Genomic DNA, 16,043 nt, shown 5'->3' on the forward strand with positions numbered 1-16,043 from the left:
TCTAACTCAAATCAAAACTAGTATTTAAATCAGTAACTCCAGATATTCAAACATAGCCCAGTCTGACTTTCAGCCAATCAGGTCACAGTCACAAGGAATAACACATGGTACCAGGCGGTTTCAGAACGCTTACTAGAAGTTTACACACGATGCAGACAAAGAAAGATCGAAATGACAAGAAATTTCATACCAGACATTCGACATGGGGAGACTTCGCTGATTCAATGAAACTCGTTGGAACTCCACTGCAGATGAAAACAACCTGTAATTTAAGTTATAGATGGAAATGTTTTAAACAAATGTTCGAATTGTATATCGTAGCTAATGATTTGAGCACGGCCTCCGAGGAATGAAAATAGCACTGCTGCTGGCAGGACATGAAACTAGAGAAATCTATAACTGCTTTAAATATTTGAAAGGTGAAGGCAACACCAAATTTGAAGTAATATTCAAAAAATCTGAAGATCACTGAAATGCCAGTAACAGTGCTGCTTTAAGACATTCAATGCTTGGAGGACAAATTGCACAGGGAATGAGTGATGCAAAACTCAAACAATCATTACCAGAACAGAAAGGTTTAATGCTGGAAATAGATTGAAAAGTGTAAATTGCAAGAAACAAATAACTTCAAGTTTTTAACGAGAAAAAACACAGATAAAGTTCTTCTCCACAGGTCTGAAGAAGTTGAAATGGCATCTGAGCACATTTTTAACTGCCCGGGGAACAAACAACGCAAATCTGGGTCTGCGCATGCGCAGGAAACCGCAGCCGCGCAGGAAACCGCAGCCGCGCATGCGCAGTTGAAAGCAGCCATTTTGGACTCGGATCGTTCTGCGCATGCACAAACGCAATTGAAAAAATGAAGATGAACATCTTGCCAAGGTCATCTCCACACTCCCACTACTGGCCTTCAAACAACCGCGCAACCTCAAACAAACCATTGTTTGCAGCAAATTGCCACGGCAATCTCTGCAAGACATGCCAGATCATCGACTCGGATACCACCATTACACGTGGTAACACCACCCACCAGGTACGCGGCACATACTCGTGCGACTCAACCAATGTAGTCTACCTCTTACGCTGCAGGAAAGGATGTCGCGAAGTGTGGTACATTGGCGAGACCATGCAGACACTGCGACAACGAATGAACGGGCATCGTGCAACAATCACCAGGCAGGAATGTTCCCTTCCAGTCGGGGAACGCTCCAGCTGTCAAGGGCATTCAGCCTCTGATCTCCGGGTAAGCGTTCTCCAAGGCAGTCTTCAGGACACGCGACAACGCAGAATTGCCGAGCAAAAGCTTATAGCTAAGTTCCGCACGCATGAGTGCGGCCTCAACAGGGATCTTGGATTCATGTCGCATTACATCCACCCCCGACCATCAGGCCTGGACTTGCAAAACCCTACCAACTGTTCGGGCTTGAGACAATTTATACCTCTTTAACCTGTGATTATCCCTCTCCCTGGATCTGTAATGATTTGATTACCTGCAAATGCCTGCATTCCAAGCATTGTCCAGCATCTCTGACTTTGTCTATATAAATGTTTCTGGAACATACCTCGCCATTCACCTGAGGAAGGAGCTGCGCTCCAAAAGCTCGTGTTTGAATCAAACCTGTTAGACTTTAACCTGGTGTTGTAAGACTTCTTACTGTATTTTTCTATGTTCTAATTGACTGATGTCACCAAGATCAATGCAACATCAGATCATTCTCATAATCCTCAAGAAGAAACGCTCAGTGAAGCATCGGGTACCATAAAGGAAACTGACGCTAATAACTTGGAAAATGACTCAAATTATCTACATGGAACAGTCATTGAGCCCAACAAGAACAACAAAAATCACAAGAAGCACAACAGAAACAAGAACAACAATAGCAGCAACATGAAGCACAACAAGAATAACAACAAAAACTACAAGCACAACAACAAGAAGCATCACAAAGAGAACAGCAACAGTGAGCACGACGAAAACAACCAGAACAACAACAAAAATAGAAACAGCAAGCATGACAAAAACAATAAGGACGACAACGAAAACAACAAAGCCAGAAACCGAAAAACCAACAATGAAACAACGACCTGTACAATATCGTACAACTCTGCACATGAAGAACAATGCAACAGCGCACTCCAAAACAATGCCAAGGGTACAAACATACCATGGCATGACAACGGATCTCCCGAATTCACATTTGCTCCAGAACAAACAAGCACACCAGCTTTCCAGGCAGATGACACACTAAATCAATACCACAAGCACAGAAAAAATTCCACGTCAGTCAACATCAGTGGTTTGACCATTCGAACACCTTGTGATGACTTGTTGGTTACATAAATACAAGCACACTGACAGCATTCACAAAGAAATTACAATATCCACATCAGCGCCTCAACCAAAGAAGAAGAAAAAAAAATTCAACCAAATAAATTCATTAGGTTGGACTCAGAATTTTTTAAATTAAGATTAGGGGCAGCACGGTAGCATGGTGGTTAGCACAATTGCTTCACAGCTCCAGGGTCCCAGGTTCGATTCCTGGCTTGGGTCACTGTCTGTGCGGAGTCTGCACCTTCTCCCCGTGTCTGTGTGGGTTTCCTCCGGGTGCTCCGGTTTCCTCCCACAGTCCAAAGATGAAAAATGAAAATGAAATGAAATGAAATGAAAAAAAATGAAAATGAAAATCGCTTATTGTCACGAGTAGGCTTCAAATGAAGTTACTGTGAAAAGCCCCTAGTCGCCACATTCCAGCGCCTGTTCGGGGAGGCTCTTACGGGAATCGAACCGTGCTGCTGGCTTGCCTTGGTCTGCTTTCAAAGCCAGCGATTAGCCCTGTGAGCTAAACAGCCCATGTGCATGTTAGGTGGATTGGCCATGCTAAATTGCCCTTGGTGTCCAAAATTGCCCTTAGTATTGGGTGGGGCTACTGGGTTATGGGGCTAGGGTGGGGGTGTGGGCTTGGGTAGGGTTCTCTTTCCAAGAGCCGGTGCAGATTCGATGGGCCGAATGGCCTCCTTCTGCACTGTAAATTCTATTCTATTGGACTCATAAGTATTAATTGGCTTTGTATAATTATCAATATCATCACAACTTGTACACATCATCATTTATCTACTTGTTTTGCACAATTGTCTTTCAAAAGTACAGAAAATATGTAAAAATAAAAAAGGGGGATGTAGCGATATGCGTCACAGTATATACACAAGGGTTTAATGTAAATACACTACAATTAAGTCACCACTAGAGGGAGCACCAGAAATGTATATAATGTACAGACAGGAAGTCAGAGGCACTCTTTACAGGAACGGCTGCTGGTGATCAGGACACAGGCAGCTCGGATGTAACATAGTATAAGCGCTGGAGAGAGAACAAACTCACACAATAAAGCATCTCCTTCAACTGTAAGACCACAAGCTTTATTCAGATACAAGGAATAATACAGGTTTAATGAAAGAAAACTGAAGTATATGAAGGTATTAGCCCTTAATGTGTCCCCAGCTATTGTTGCACTCAAATAATGCTTAATATGCGTTTTACCTTTATCATCTATAGCTAACTAGAAAACTAATTTCTATCAGGGTGGTCAACTGTTATGGATGGTTCCCCCAGTCCACACACTGACCAGCACGGTAGCACACGTGACTAGCACTGTGGCTTCACAGCGCCAGGGTCCCAGGTTCGATTCCCCGCTGGGTCACTGTCTGTGCGGAGTCTGCACGTTCTCCCTGTGTCTGCGTGGGTTTCCTACGGGTGCTCCGGTTTCCTCCCACAGTCCAAAGACGTGCAAGGTCAGGTGGATTGGCCATGTTAAATTGTCCTTAGTGTCCTAAAAGGTTACATGCGGTTAGTGGGTTATGGGGATAGGGTGGAAGTGAGGGCTTAAATGGGTCGGTGTAGTCTCGATGGGTCAAATGGCCTCCTTCTCACTGTATGTTCTATGTACTATGTCTCTGGGACTCTGGTTTCACAGTAACTGTCCCCACACTGACCAGTCTCTGGGAGACTCGGGTTTCACAGTAACTGTCCCCACACTGACCAGTCTCTGGGAGGGTCGGGTTTCACAGTAACTGTCCCCACACTGACCAGTCTCTGGGAGATTCTGGTTTCACAGTAACTGTCCCACACTGACCAGTCTCTGGGAGGGTCGGGTTTCACAGTAACTGTCCCCACACTGACCAGTCTCTGGGAGGGTCGGGTTTCACAGTAACTGTCCCACACTGACCAGTCTCTGGGAGGGTCAGGTTTCACAGTAACTGTCCCCACACTGACCAGTCTCTGGGAGGGTCGGGTTTCACAGTAACTGTCCCACACTGACCAGTCTCTGGGAGATTCTGGTTTCACAGTAACTGTCCCACACTGACCAGTCTCTGGGAGGGTCAGGTTTCACAGTAACTGTCCCCACACTGACCAGTCTCTGGGAGATTCTGGTTTCACAGTAACTGTCCCACACTGACCAGTCTCTGGGAGATTCTGGTTTCACAGTAACTGTCCCCACACTGACCAGTCTCTGGGAGGGTCAGGTTTCACAGTAACTGTCCCCACACTGACCAGTCTCTGGGAGGGTCAGGTTTCACAGTAACTGTCCCCACACTGACCAGTCTCTGGGAGATTCTGGTTTCACAGTAACTGTCCCACACTGACCAGTCTCTGGGAGATTCTGGTTTCACAGTAACTGTCCCACACTGACCAGTCTCTGGGAGATTCTGGTTTCACAGTAACTGTCCCACACTGACCAGTCTCTGGGAGATTCTGGTTTCACAGTAACTGTCCCACACTGACCAGTCTCTGGGAGATTCTGGTTTCACAGTAACTGTCCCACACTGACCAGTCTCTGGGAGGGTCGGCTTTCACAGTAAGTGTCCCACACTGACCAGTCTCTGGGAGATTCTGGTTTCACAGTAACTGTCCCCACACTGACCAGTCTCTGGGAGATTCTGGTTTCACAGTAACTGTCCCACACTGACCAGTCTCTGGGAGGGTCAGGTTTCACAGTAACTGTCCCACACTGACCAGTCTCTGGGAGATTCTGGTTTCACAGTAACTGTCCCCACACTGACCAGTCTCTGGGAGGGTCAGGTTTCACAGTAACTGTCCCCACACTGACCAGTCTCTGGGAGATTCTGGTTTCACAGTAACTGTCCCCACACTGACCAGTCTCTGGGAGATTCTGGTTTCACAGTAACTGTCCCACACTGACCAGTCTCTGGGACACCATAAGACATAGGAGCAGAATTAGGCCACTCGGCCCAACAAGTTTGCTCTGCCATTCAATCATGGCTGGTATTTTTCTTATCCCCATACCCCTAATCCCCTTAATAATCAGGAACCTATCTATATCTGACTTAAAAATACTCAGTGAATTGGCCTCACAGCCTTCTGCAGCAAAGAGTTCCAACAGATTCACCATCCTCTGGCTGAAAACATTCCTCCTCATCTCTGTTTTAAAGGATCGTCCCTTTAGTCTGTCCTCTGCCTCCAGTTTCTCCTATCTGCCTCCAGTTTCTCCTACAAGTGGAAATGTCCTCTCCATATCCATTCTCTCCGGGCCTCAAAGTTTCCTGTAAGTTTCAATAAGGTCCTCCCTCATCCTTCTAAACTCCAACAAGTACAGACCCAGAGTCCTCAAGTGTTCCTCATACGACAAGCTCTTCATTCCAGGGATCATTCTTGTGAACCTCCTCTTTCCAAGGCCAGCCCACATCCTTCCTTAGATACGGGGTCCAAAACTACTTGCAATACCCCAAATAGGGTGTGACCAAAGCCTTATACAGCCTCAGAAGTACATACCTGCTGTATTCTCGCCCTCTCAACATAAATGCTAACATTGCATTTGCCTTTCTAACTGCCGATTGAACCTGCACATTAACCGTAAGAGAATCATGAACAAGGACTCCCAAGTCCCTTTGTGCATCTGATTTCCTAAGAATCTCCCAATTTAGAAAATAGTCTATGCCTCCATTTCTCCTTCCGAAGTGCATAACCTCACTTTTCCAGATTGTATTCCATCTGCCACTTCTTTGCCCACTCCCATAGCCTGTCCAATCCCTTCTACAGCCCTCTTGCTCCCTCAATACTACCTGCCCCTCTCAAACTTAGCAACAGTGCCTTCTTCCAGATCATTAATGTATATTGTGAAAAATTATAGTCACTGCACAGACCCCTGAGGCACACCACTAGTCACCGGCTGTCATCTTGAAAAAGACCCCTTTATCCCCACTCTCTGCCTTCTGCCAGTCAGCCAATTCTCCATCCATGCCAGGATCGTGCCCTTAACACCATGGGCTCGTCACTTATTTAACAAACTCCTATGCAGGACCTTGTCAAAGGACTTCAGGAACTATAAATGAATCACGTCCACTGGTTCTCCTTTGTCTAACCTCCTTGTTACTTCCTCAAAGAACTCTAACGGATTTGTCAGACATGACCTCCCCTTGACAAAGCCATGCTGACTCAGTCTTATTTTACCATGCACTTCCAAGGGACGGTCGGGTTTCACAGTAACTGTCCCCACACCGACCAGTCTCCGGTTTCACAGTAACTGTCCCACACTGACCAGTCTCTGGGAGGGTCGGGTTTCACAGTAACTGTCCCACACTGACCAGTCTCTGGGAGGGTCGGGTTTCACAGTAACTGTCCCACACTGACCAGTCTCTGGAAGACTCTGGTTTCACAGTAACTGTCCCACACTGACCAGTCTCTGGGAGACTCGGGTTTCACAGTAACTGTCCCCACACTGACCAGTCTCTGGGAGTGTCGGGTTTCCCAATTTCTGCCTCTGATTTGAATGGTAAAATACAATTGTAATCTGACCGTTATAACTCCGAACCCCGAAATGTGTCATGGAGTTCAACCAACCTCCCCCTTTAAAGCATTGTTGCTTTTGAAGCACACGGCTTGTTCTACAGGTGTGGTATTACAATTATGGACACGTGGGTTTTTAAACACAAAACAATGTTTATTCCATGAATTCAACTTAACCTTTTAAATAAACATTGGATCACTTAACCCCCCTTACTTCAAAGATAACGCCAAAAATAATACAACACTAAATAATCCCTCAAAATGTTCCTTCAAACCTCCAAAAGACTTCACCTTTAACAACAGACATGAGGTTATATTCAATATATTTTATAGTCTTTGGATTTTCAGACATCAACAGACCAGTTCTGTGTTTTCTTCTTGCAGCTTTTTGCAAAACATACAAACACTCCCAGCTTTCTCCTCAAACCTGAAACCAAAAGCAGAAGTGAGCTCAGCTCAGCTCCCCCCACCCTCTGACATCACTTCAGTAATATGAGCTGCTCCATTTTTAAAAAAAAATTTAGATTACCCAATTATTTTTCCAATTAAGGGGCAATTTAGCGTAGCCAATCCACCTACTCTGCACGTTTTTTTGGGTTGTGGGGGCGAAACCCACGCAAACACGGGGAGAATGTGCAAACGCCACACAGACAGTGACCCAGAGCCTGGATTCGAACCTGGGACCTCAGCGCCGTGAGGCAGCTGTGCTAACCACTAGGCCACCGTGCTGCCCAACTGCTCCATTTCTTAAATGTACATTGCTTAAACATCCATTTCTTAAAGGTACTCTCACATGACACCAGTCTCTGGGAGGGTCAGATTTCACAGTAACTGTCCTCACACTGACCAGTGTCTGGGAGACTCGGGTTTCACAATTTCTGCCTCTGATTTGAATGGTAAAATACAATTGTAATCGGACCGTTGTAACTCCATATCTGCATGTGGGTCAGTCTCCATTGTTATTGTGCAGGTGTGAACTCTTGTGTTTACCTCAGTTCCTTTATTCTGTGTCTAAAGATTTGTTCTTGTTGCAGGTGTGCTCCTCAAACAAATCCTCGAGAACATTGCCCAAGTAATAAACGGAACCAATTCCACTCACAAATTCATCATGTACTCAGCGGTGAGTCATCAGTCGGAAAAAATGAAGATAGATGATCGATAGTATTCAATGCAAACAATCAATATAACTAAATACAACATAGCAGTGTTAAATACAAAAGATTATGTAGGGTCCGAGAGCCATAGATGTTTACAGCATGGAATCAGGCCCTTCAGCCCAGCTTGTCCATGCTACCTAGTTTCTATCACTAAGCTAGTCCCACTCGTCCGCATGGCCCATATCCCTCTATACCCATCCTACCTATGTAACGGCTGGTTTAGCGCGGGGCTAAATCGCTGGCTTTGATAGCAGACCAAGGCAAGCCAACAGCACTCGGCTTCAATTCCCGTACCAGCCTCCCTGAACAGGCGCCGGAATGTGGCGACTAGGGGTTTTTCACAGTAACTTCATTTGAAGCCTATTTGTGACAATAAGCGATTTTCATTTCATAACTGTCTCACTGTTTTTTAAAGGAAAAAAATTGTACCCGCCTCTACCACTTCCTCTGGCAGCTCGTTCCAGATTCTCACCATCCTCTGTGAAAATATTTCCATCTTGTCTCTTTTGTATCTCTCACCTTAATCCTACGCCCTCCAGTTCTAGACTCCTCTACCTTTGGGAAAAGATGTTCACTATCTACCTTATCTAGGCCCCTCATTATTTTATAGACCTCTATAAGATCACCCCTCAGCCTCCTACGCTCCAGGGGAAAAAAAGTCCCAGCCTCTCCTTACAACTCAGACCATCAAGCCCTGGTAGCATCCTCGTAAATCTCTTCTGCACTTCTAGTTTAATAATATCCTTTTTATGATAGGGTCACCAGAACAGAATTTAGACAGGCAAGGACTAATTAGGGACAGTCAGCATGGCTTTGTAAGGGGAAAGTCGTGTCTCACAAATTTGACTGAGTTTTTTTGTAGAGGTAACCAAGAAAGTAAATGAGGGCATGTGTATTCCATGTGTGGTCTTACTAATGTCTTGTACAACTTCAACAAGACATCCCAACTCCTGCATTCAATATTCTGACCAATAAAACCTAGCCTGCTGAATGCCTTCTTCACCATCCTGTCCAGCTGTGACTCCACCTTCAAGGAGCTATGAACCTGTACCCCGTGATCTCTTTGTTCTGTACCTCTCCCCAACTCCCTATCATTAACTGAGTAGATCCTACCCTGATTTGATCTACCAAAATGTATCACCTCACATTTATCCAAATTTTTTTTATAAATGTTTTTTATTCAGTTTTCATGTTTTATATTGAACAAATTACAAATTGTTAGAGAGAGAGAAAAAAAACACGCAAAAATTAACATATATATTTACAGGTGAGCATCTTCGTAGTAATAACTGTGGCCTCCCCCTCTTTGCCGGCATACATATTTTACATTCCCCAACATGTTTATTGGCATTTATTTAGTTTGGTTTTGGGCCTTAGCTAGCCATCAAACCCCCGTAACGAGCCCGTAGCCCCCCCCCCCCCCTCCCCGCCGGCTACCTTCCCCCGACTATTCTTCCTCTTGTACGTTGGCCACAAACAGGTCCCGGAACAATTGCATGAATGGCTCCCACGTTCTGTGGAAGCCGTCGTCCGACCCTCGGATGGCGAATTTGATTTTCTCCATTTGGAGAGAATCCGAGAGGTCGGACAGCCAGTCTGCAGCTCTGGGCGGTGCTGTTGACCGCCAGCCAAACAGGATTCTACGGCGGGCGATCAGGGAGGCAAAGGCAAGGGCGTCCGCCCTCCTCCCCAGGAATAGATCTGGCTGGTCTGAAACCCCGAAGACCGCCACTATCGGGCATGGCTCCACCCTCACCCCCACCACTTTGGACATAGCCTTGAAGAAGGCTGTCCAGTACTCCACAAGTCTGGGGCAAGACCAGAACATGTGGGCGTGGTTGGCCGGGCCTCTTTGGCACCGCTCACATCTGTCCTCCACCTCCGGGAAGAACCTACTCATACGGTTTCTCGTAAAGTGGGCTCTATGTACCACTTTTAGTTGCGTCAGGCTGAGCCTTGCGCACGTGGAGGTGGAGTTGACCCTATGCAGTGCTTCGCTCCAGAGTCCCCACCCTATCTCCATCCCCAGGTCGTCCTCCCATTTCCTTCTTGTTGCGTCCAGTACGGTGTCGTCCCTATCTACCAGTCGGCCATGTCACTACAGTTCCCTTTCTCTAGGATACTTGCGTCCAGTAGGTATTCCAGTAGTGTCTGTCGTGGCGGTTGTGGGTACGTCCTTGTCTCCTTTCGTAGGAAGTTTTTGAGCTGCAGGTACCGTAGCTCGTTCCCCCCAGGTAGCTGAAATTTCTCTGTCAGTTTGTCCAGTGTTGCGATCCTGTCGTCCGTGTATAGGTCCCTGACTGTCAGTGTCCCCCCGTCCTGTCTCCACCTTTTGAAGGTGGCGTCAGTCAGTGCTGGTTTGAACCTATGGTTGTTGCAGATGGGAGCCTTGTCCGACATTTTGTTCAGGCCAAATTGCTGCCGCAGTTGGTTCCAGGATTGGAGGGTGGCTGTCACCACTGGGCTGCTGGAGTGTTTTTTGGGTGGGGATGGGAGTGCTGCCGTGGCGAGGGCCCGGAGGGAGGTCCCCATGCAGGAGGCCTCCTCCGCACGCACCCACTCGGCTTCTGGCTCCTGGATCCATCCCCTTACTCGCTCGGCTGTTGCCGCCCAGTGGTAGAATTGTAGATTCGGGAGGGCTAGCCCCCCCCTGGATTTTGTTTTCTGTAGGACCTTCTTTGGGATCCTAGCATTTTTACCCCCCCATACGAACGCCATGATAAGTTTGTCCAGCGCTATGAAGAAGGCCTTGGGGATGTAGATCGGAATAGATCTAAACAGGAAGAGGAACCTGGGCAATACGTTCATTTTGATCGTCTGGACTCTTCCTGCGAGGGAGAGTGGGAGTGTGTTCCATCTTTGCAGGTCCTTTTTTACTTCCTCCGCCAGGCTGGTGAGGTTCCATTTGTGGATCCCTTTCCAGTCATGGGCTATTTGGATCCCCAGGTAGCGGAATTTATGTCGGGCTTGTTTGAACGGCAGCCCCTTTAGTGCTGCCCCCCCCCCCCCCCCCCCCCCCCCCCCCCCCCTTGCGGGTGTACTGGGAAGATCTCGCTTTTGCTCATGTTGAGTTTGTAGCCCGAGAAGGCTCCAAACTCTTTCAGGAGCGCGATGATTCCGTCCATGCTGCTTTGTGGGTCCGAGATGTAGAGGAGCAGATCGTCTGCATAGAGTGAGACTCTGTGCTCTCTGCCTCCCCTTCGGATCCCCCTCCAATTTTTTGCTGCCCTGAGCGCAATTGCTAGCGGTTCGATTGCTAGTGCGAACAGCAGTGGGGACAGTGGGCATCCTTGTCTGGTGCCCCTGTGCAGCTGGAAGTATTGGGAGTTGGTATTGTTGGTCCGTACACTCGCCATGGGGGCGTTGTATAGGAGTTTTACCCACGCGGTGAACCCTGTTCCAAGCCCGAACCGCTCCAGTATCTCTATGAGGTATTTCCATTCGACTCTGTCGAAGGCCTTTTCTGCGTCCAGGGAGACGATCACCTCTTGTGTTCTCTCCCCGGAGGGAGTCATTATCACGTTCAGCAGGCGCCTGATGTTCGAGGTGAGCTGTCTACCTTTGACGAAGCCCGTCTGGTCCTCTGTGACCACCTCAGGTACACAGTCTTCTAGCCTTTTGGCTAGGATTTTGGCCAGTATTTTGGCGTCTGCGTTCAGCAGAGATATGGGTCTGTATGACCCACATTCCGTTGGGTCTTTGTCTTTCTTAGGTATCAGCGAGATTGAGGCCTGTGCTAACGTGGGTGGCAGTGTGCCCCTAGCTAGCGAGTCTGTGAACATCTCCCGCAGGTGCGGGGCCAGCGCTGTCGCAAATTTTTTGTAGAAGTCCGCCGGGAATCCGTCCTGTCCCGGCGCCTTCCCCGTCTGCATGGAGCTGATACTGTCCATGATCTCTCTCAGTGCTAGTGGTGCTTCCAGGTCCCGTTTCCTTCCCTCTCCCACGACTGGTATGACCAGTCCATCAAGGAACCGGTTCGTCCCAGCCTTCCCCGTTGGGGGCTCTGAGGTGTACAGCTCTTGGTAGAAGGCCTTGAAGGTTTTGTTAATCCTCTCTGGTTCTGTTTCCAACATGCCTCTGGTACCCCTGATTTGCCCAATTTCTCTGGTGGCTGCCTGCTTTCTCAGCTGGTGTGCCAACAGGCGGCTGGCTTTGTCTCCGTGTTCGTACAGGGTCCCGCGCGCCTGGCGGAGTTAGTGACATTTATCCAAATTAAACTCCATCTGCCATTCATCGGTCCACTGGCCCAATTGGTCAAGATTGGTTGCAATCTTATATAATCTTCTTCATTATCCACTATGCCACCAATCTTCGCGTCATCTGCAAACTTACTAACCATGCCTTGTACATTCTCATCCAAATGATTAATATATATAACAAACAACAGCACCGATTCCTGAGGTACACTGCTGGTCACAAGCCTCCAGTTTGAAAAACAACCCTCCACAACAACCCTTTGGCTTCGGTTGCCAAGCCAGTTTCGTATCCAATTGGCTACCTCGCCCTGGATCCTGTGCGATTTAATTTTTTGCAACAGCCTAACATGTGGTACCTTGTCAAAGGCCTTGCTAAAGTCCATGTAGACAACGACTGCACTGCCCTCATCTCCCTTCTTGGTTACCTCTACAAAAAACTCAATCAAATTGCTGAGACATGACTTTCCCCTTACAAGCCATGCTGACTTTCCCTAATTAGCCCTTGCCTGGTTAAATGCCTGAAGATCCTGTCACTCAGAATACCCTCTAACAAATTACCTACCACAGAAGTAAGGCTAACCGGTCTGTAGGTCCCAGGCTTATCCCAGCAGCCCTTCTTAAACAAGGGCACAACATTTTCTACCCTCCAATCTTCAGGCAGCACTCCTGTGGCTGTCGATGATTCAAATATCTCAGCTACTCAACCTCTCCTCATAATCCAACCCCTTCAGATCTGGGATTAACCTAGTGAATCTCTGCACACCCTCCAGTGCCAGTACGTCCTTTCTCAAGTAAGGAGACCAAAACTGAACACAATACTCCAGGTGTGGCCTCACTAACACCTTATACAATTGCAACATAACCTCCCTAGTCTTAAACTCCATCCCTCTAGCAATGAAGGACAGATATCTAACTGTTTTTCTGTTTCAAGTCAAATTGCTTTAATAATTTGATCCTTTGAATTTACTAATTTTTTCACAGCATGATACAACTATCGTTGCCCTTCAAATGGCTCTAGATGTTTACAGCATTGCTCCAACTTATGCTGCCTGCTACATGTTTGAGCTTTACCAAGAGAAAAACGGGTAAGTCTAAGTTTTATTCGGAGAGCAACTGCCCTGCACCGAGCTGTGGAGCTCCATTTCCTCAGTTCTCTCTGTGTTGTTGATCCATTTCCTCAGTTCTCTCTGTGTTGTTGATCCATTCTCTCCACTGCTAGTTGAGGGTATAATCTCAAGACGCAGATCTACATCCAATTACGTTGAGGCCAACATTCCCGTAACAGCCTCCCCAAACAGGCGCCGGAATGTGGCGACTAGGGGCTTTTCACAGTAACTTCATTTGAAGCCTTCTCGTGACAATAAGCGATTTTCATTTCATTTTTTTCATTTCACATGTCTTTTGGTTTCAGATTCCAGCATCCGCAATAATTTGATTTTCTCCACATGTCTTGGGTTGTATTCATGTCACAAATCCACATCATCACTATGCTGGTATTTCCTTGATCCATTACATTGTAGTCGTCAGTGTGGGGACAGTTACTGTGAAACCCGACCCTCCCAGAGACTGGTCAGTGTGGGGACAGTTACTGTGAAGCCAGAGACTGGTCAGTGAGGGACAGTTACTGTGAAACTCGACCCTCCCAGAGACTGGTCAGTGAGGGACAGTTACTGTGAAACCCGACCCTCCCAGAGACTGGTTAGTGTGGGACAGTTACTGTGAAACCCGAGTCTCCCAGAGACTGGTCAGTGTGGGACAGTTACTGTGAAACCAGAATCTCCCAGAGACTGGTCAGTGTGGGGACAGTTACTGTGAAACCCGACCCTCCCAGAGACTGGTCAGTGTGGGGACAGTTACTGTGAAGCCAGAGACTGGTCAGTGAGGGACAGTTACTGTGAAACCCGACCCTCCCGGAGACTGGTCAGTGTGGGACAGTTACTGTGAAACCCGACCCTCCCAGAGACTGGTCAGTGTGGGGACAGTTACTGTGAAGCCAGAGACTGGTCAGTGAGGGACAGTTACTGTGAAACTCGACCCTCCCAGAGACTGGTCAGTGAGGGACAGTTACTGTGAAACCTGACCCTCCCAGAGACTGGTTAGTGTGGGACAGTTACTGTGAAACCCGAGTCTCCCAGAGACTGGTCAGTGTGCGACAGTTACTGTGAAACCAGATCCTCCAAGTGGTTTAATTGGACCAAACAAAGTTTAGATTAGATTAACAGGTAGGAAACCGCATAGCGATAAAGGGGATGTTTTGTAATTGCCTGGCTGTGACTTGTCAAGTGCCATAGGATGTATCTTCATTTGCTGATGCCAAAGCTCAGGGGATACAAATGAGGCTGCAAAGAGATATAAACAGGTGAGTGAGTGGGGAACAAGATGGCAAATGGAGCGTAGCGTGAAATGTGAGGTTATTCATAGAACATAGAACAGTACAGCACAGAACAGGCCCTTCGGCCCTCGATGTTGTGCCGAGCCATGATCACCCTACTCAAACCCACGTATCCACCCTATACCCGTAACCCAACAACCCCCCCCTTAACCTTACTTTTTAGGACACTACGGGCAATTTAGCATGGCCAATCCACCTAACCCGCACATCTTTGGACTGTGGGAGGAAACCGGAGCACCCGGAGGAAACCCACGCACACACGGGGAGGACGTGCAGACTCCGCACAGACAGTGACCCAGCCGGGAATCGGACCTGGGACCCTGGAGCTGTGAAGCATTTATGCTAACCACTATGCTACCGTGCTGCCCTTTGGTCACTTTGGTCTTAAGAATAGAAGAGCCATTTTGTTTTTCTTTTAGGAATGCCTGAAATATTTAATTATTTGTTTTTTTTCTTAGTCTGTTTGTACAGGAGACATAAGGTTAACATGTAGGTACAGCAAGCATTTTGGGGGGGGGGGGGGGGGTGGGGGGGGGGGGGGGGCAAATAATAATAATCTTTTATTGTCACAAGTATGCAGTTACTGTGAAAAGCCCCGAGTCGCCACATTCCAGCGCCTGTTTGGGTGAGCTGGTACAGGAATTGAACCCGCGCTGCTAGCCTTGTCCTGCACCACAGACCAACTTTCTAGCCCACAGAGCTAAGCCAGCTCTTGTTTGGCCTGTTGGCCTTTATGACATGGGGATTCGTGTGCAAGAATAAATAACTTTTGCTACAGTTGTACAGGGTTTTGGTGATGCCACATCTGGAAGACAATGTTTTTGTCTCCCTATTTGAGAAAGGATATACTTTCATTGGAGGCATTTCAGTGAAGGTTCACAAGACTAGTCCACGGGATGAGGTCTTGGCCTCTGATAAGTGGCTGAGTTAATTGATTTTGTGTGCTCTGGATGACAGGTGATCTCATTGAAACATTCAAGATTCTCATGGGGATGGATAGGGTAGATACTGAGTGCCAGGGGGTAATTGCTGGGCTGTCCAATTCTGGAAGGGAAACTCGGACAAGCTATCATAATTTTATAATGAGAAATGTCGGCACTGAAGTCAGGAGCAGAAATTTCAAAGCACTTCTGAACATTTAAAATATTAAATTTAAACTTTTATTTAAAAAAGAAAACGGGACACAAGATCACATTTGCACAGTTAACAGTAGGTCTACTAACATTTTCCAAAGGAATTTTGCTTGGTTAACTCCAAGCTAAACACCCCTTTGAGGCAACAGTCCCATAAATTTATTCAATTAAACTTTCAGTAAAAGTACCGCAAACATCTACTTTTGGCTACAGGGTCATTAAGGGTGGCTATAAGCTGCTTTTCTTCCGAGAGCTGTCGCACATGTTCTTCAAGATCTCACAACTGCACCACTCATACAGCCTTTCAATCTCTCTTTAAACATGTTATTCCCTTTTCATCTTTAAATCTAGGGTGGGAATCTC

General features: G+C 47.1%; 1 protein-coding gene across 2 annotated transcripts in view; it reads left to right on the forward strand.

Moving 5' to 3' along the window:
• LOC119971560 (prostatic acid phosphatase-like) overlaps positions 1 to 16,043 on the forward strand; it is a 107,632-nt gene that overhangs the window by 66,470 nt on the left and 25,119 nt on the right. For both annotated transcript variants that reach the window (XM_038807252.1, XM_038807250.1), the window contains exons 8-9: positions 7,837 to 7,922; positions 13,137 to 13,240. In XM_038807252.1, the coding sequence (XP_038663180.1) occupies positions 7,837 to 7,922; positions 13,137 to 13,240 (190 nt within the window). The remainder of the gene's footprint in view (positions 1 to 7,836; positions 7,923 to 13,136; positions 13,241 to 16,043) is intronic.

This window comes from Scyliorhinus canicula, chromosome 9 (assembly GCF_902713615.1).
Source record: "Scyliorhinus canicula chromosome 9, sScyCan1.1, whole genome shotgun sequence".
Taxonomy (NCBI): Eukaryota; Metazoa; Chordata; class Chondrichthyes; order Carcharhiniformes; family Scyliorhinidae; genus Scyliorhinus; species Scyliorhinus canicula.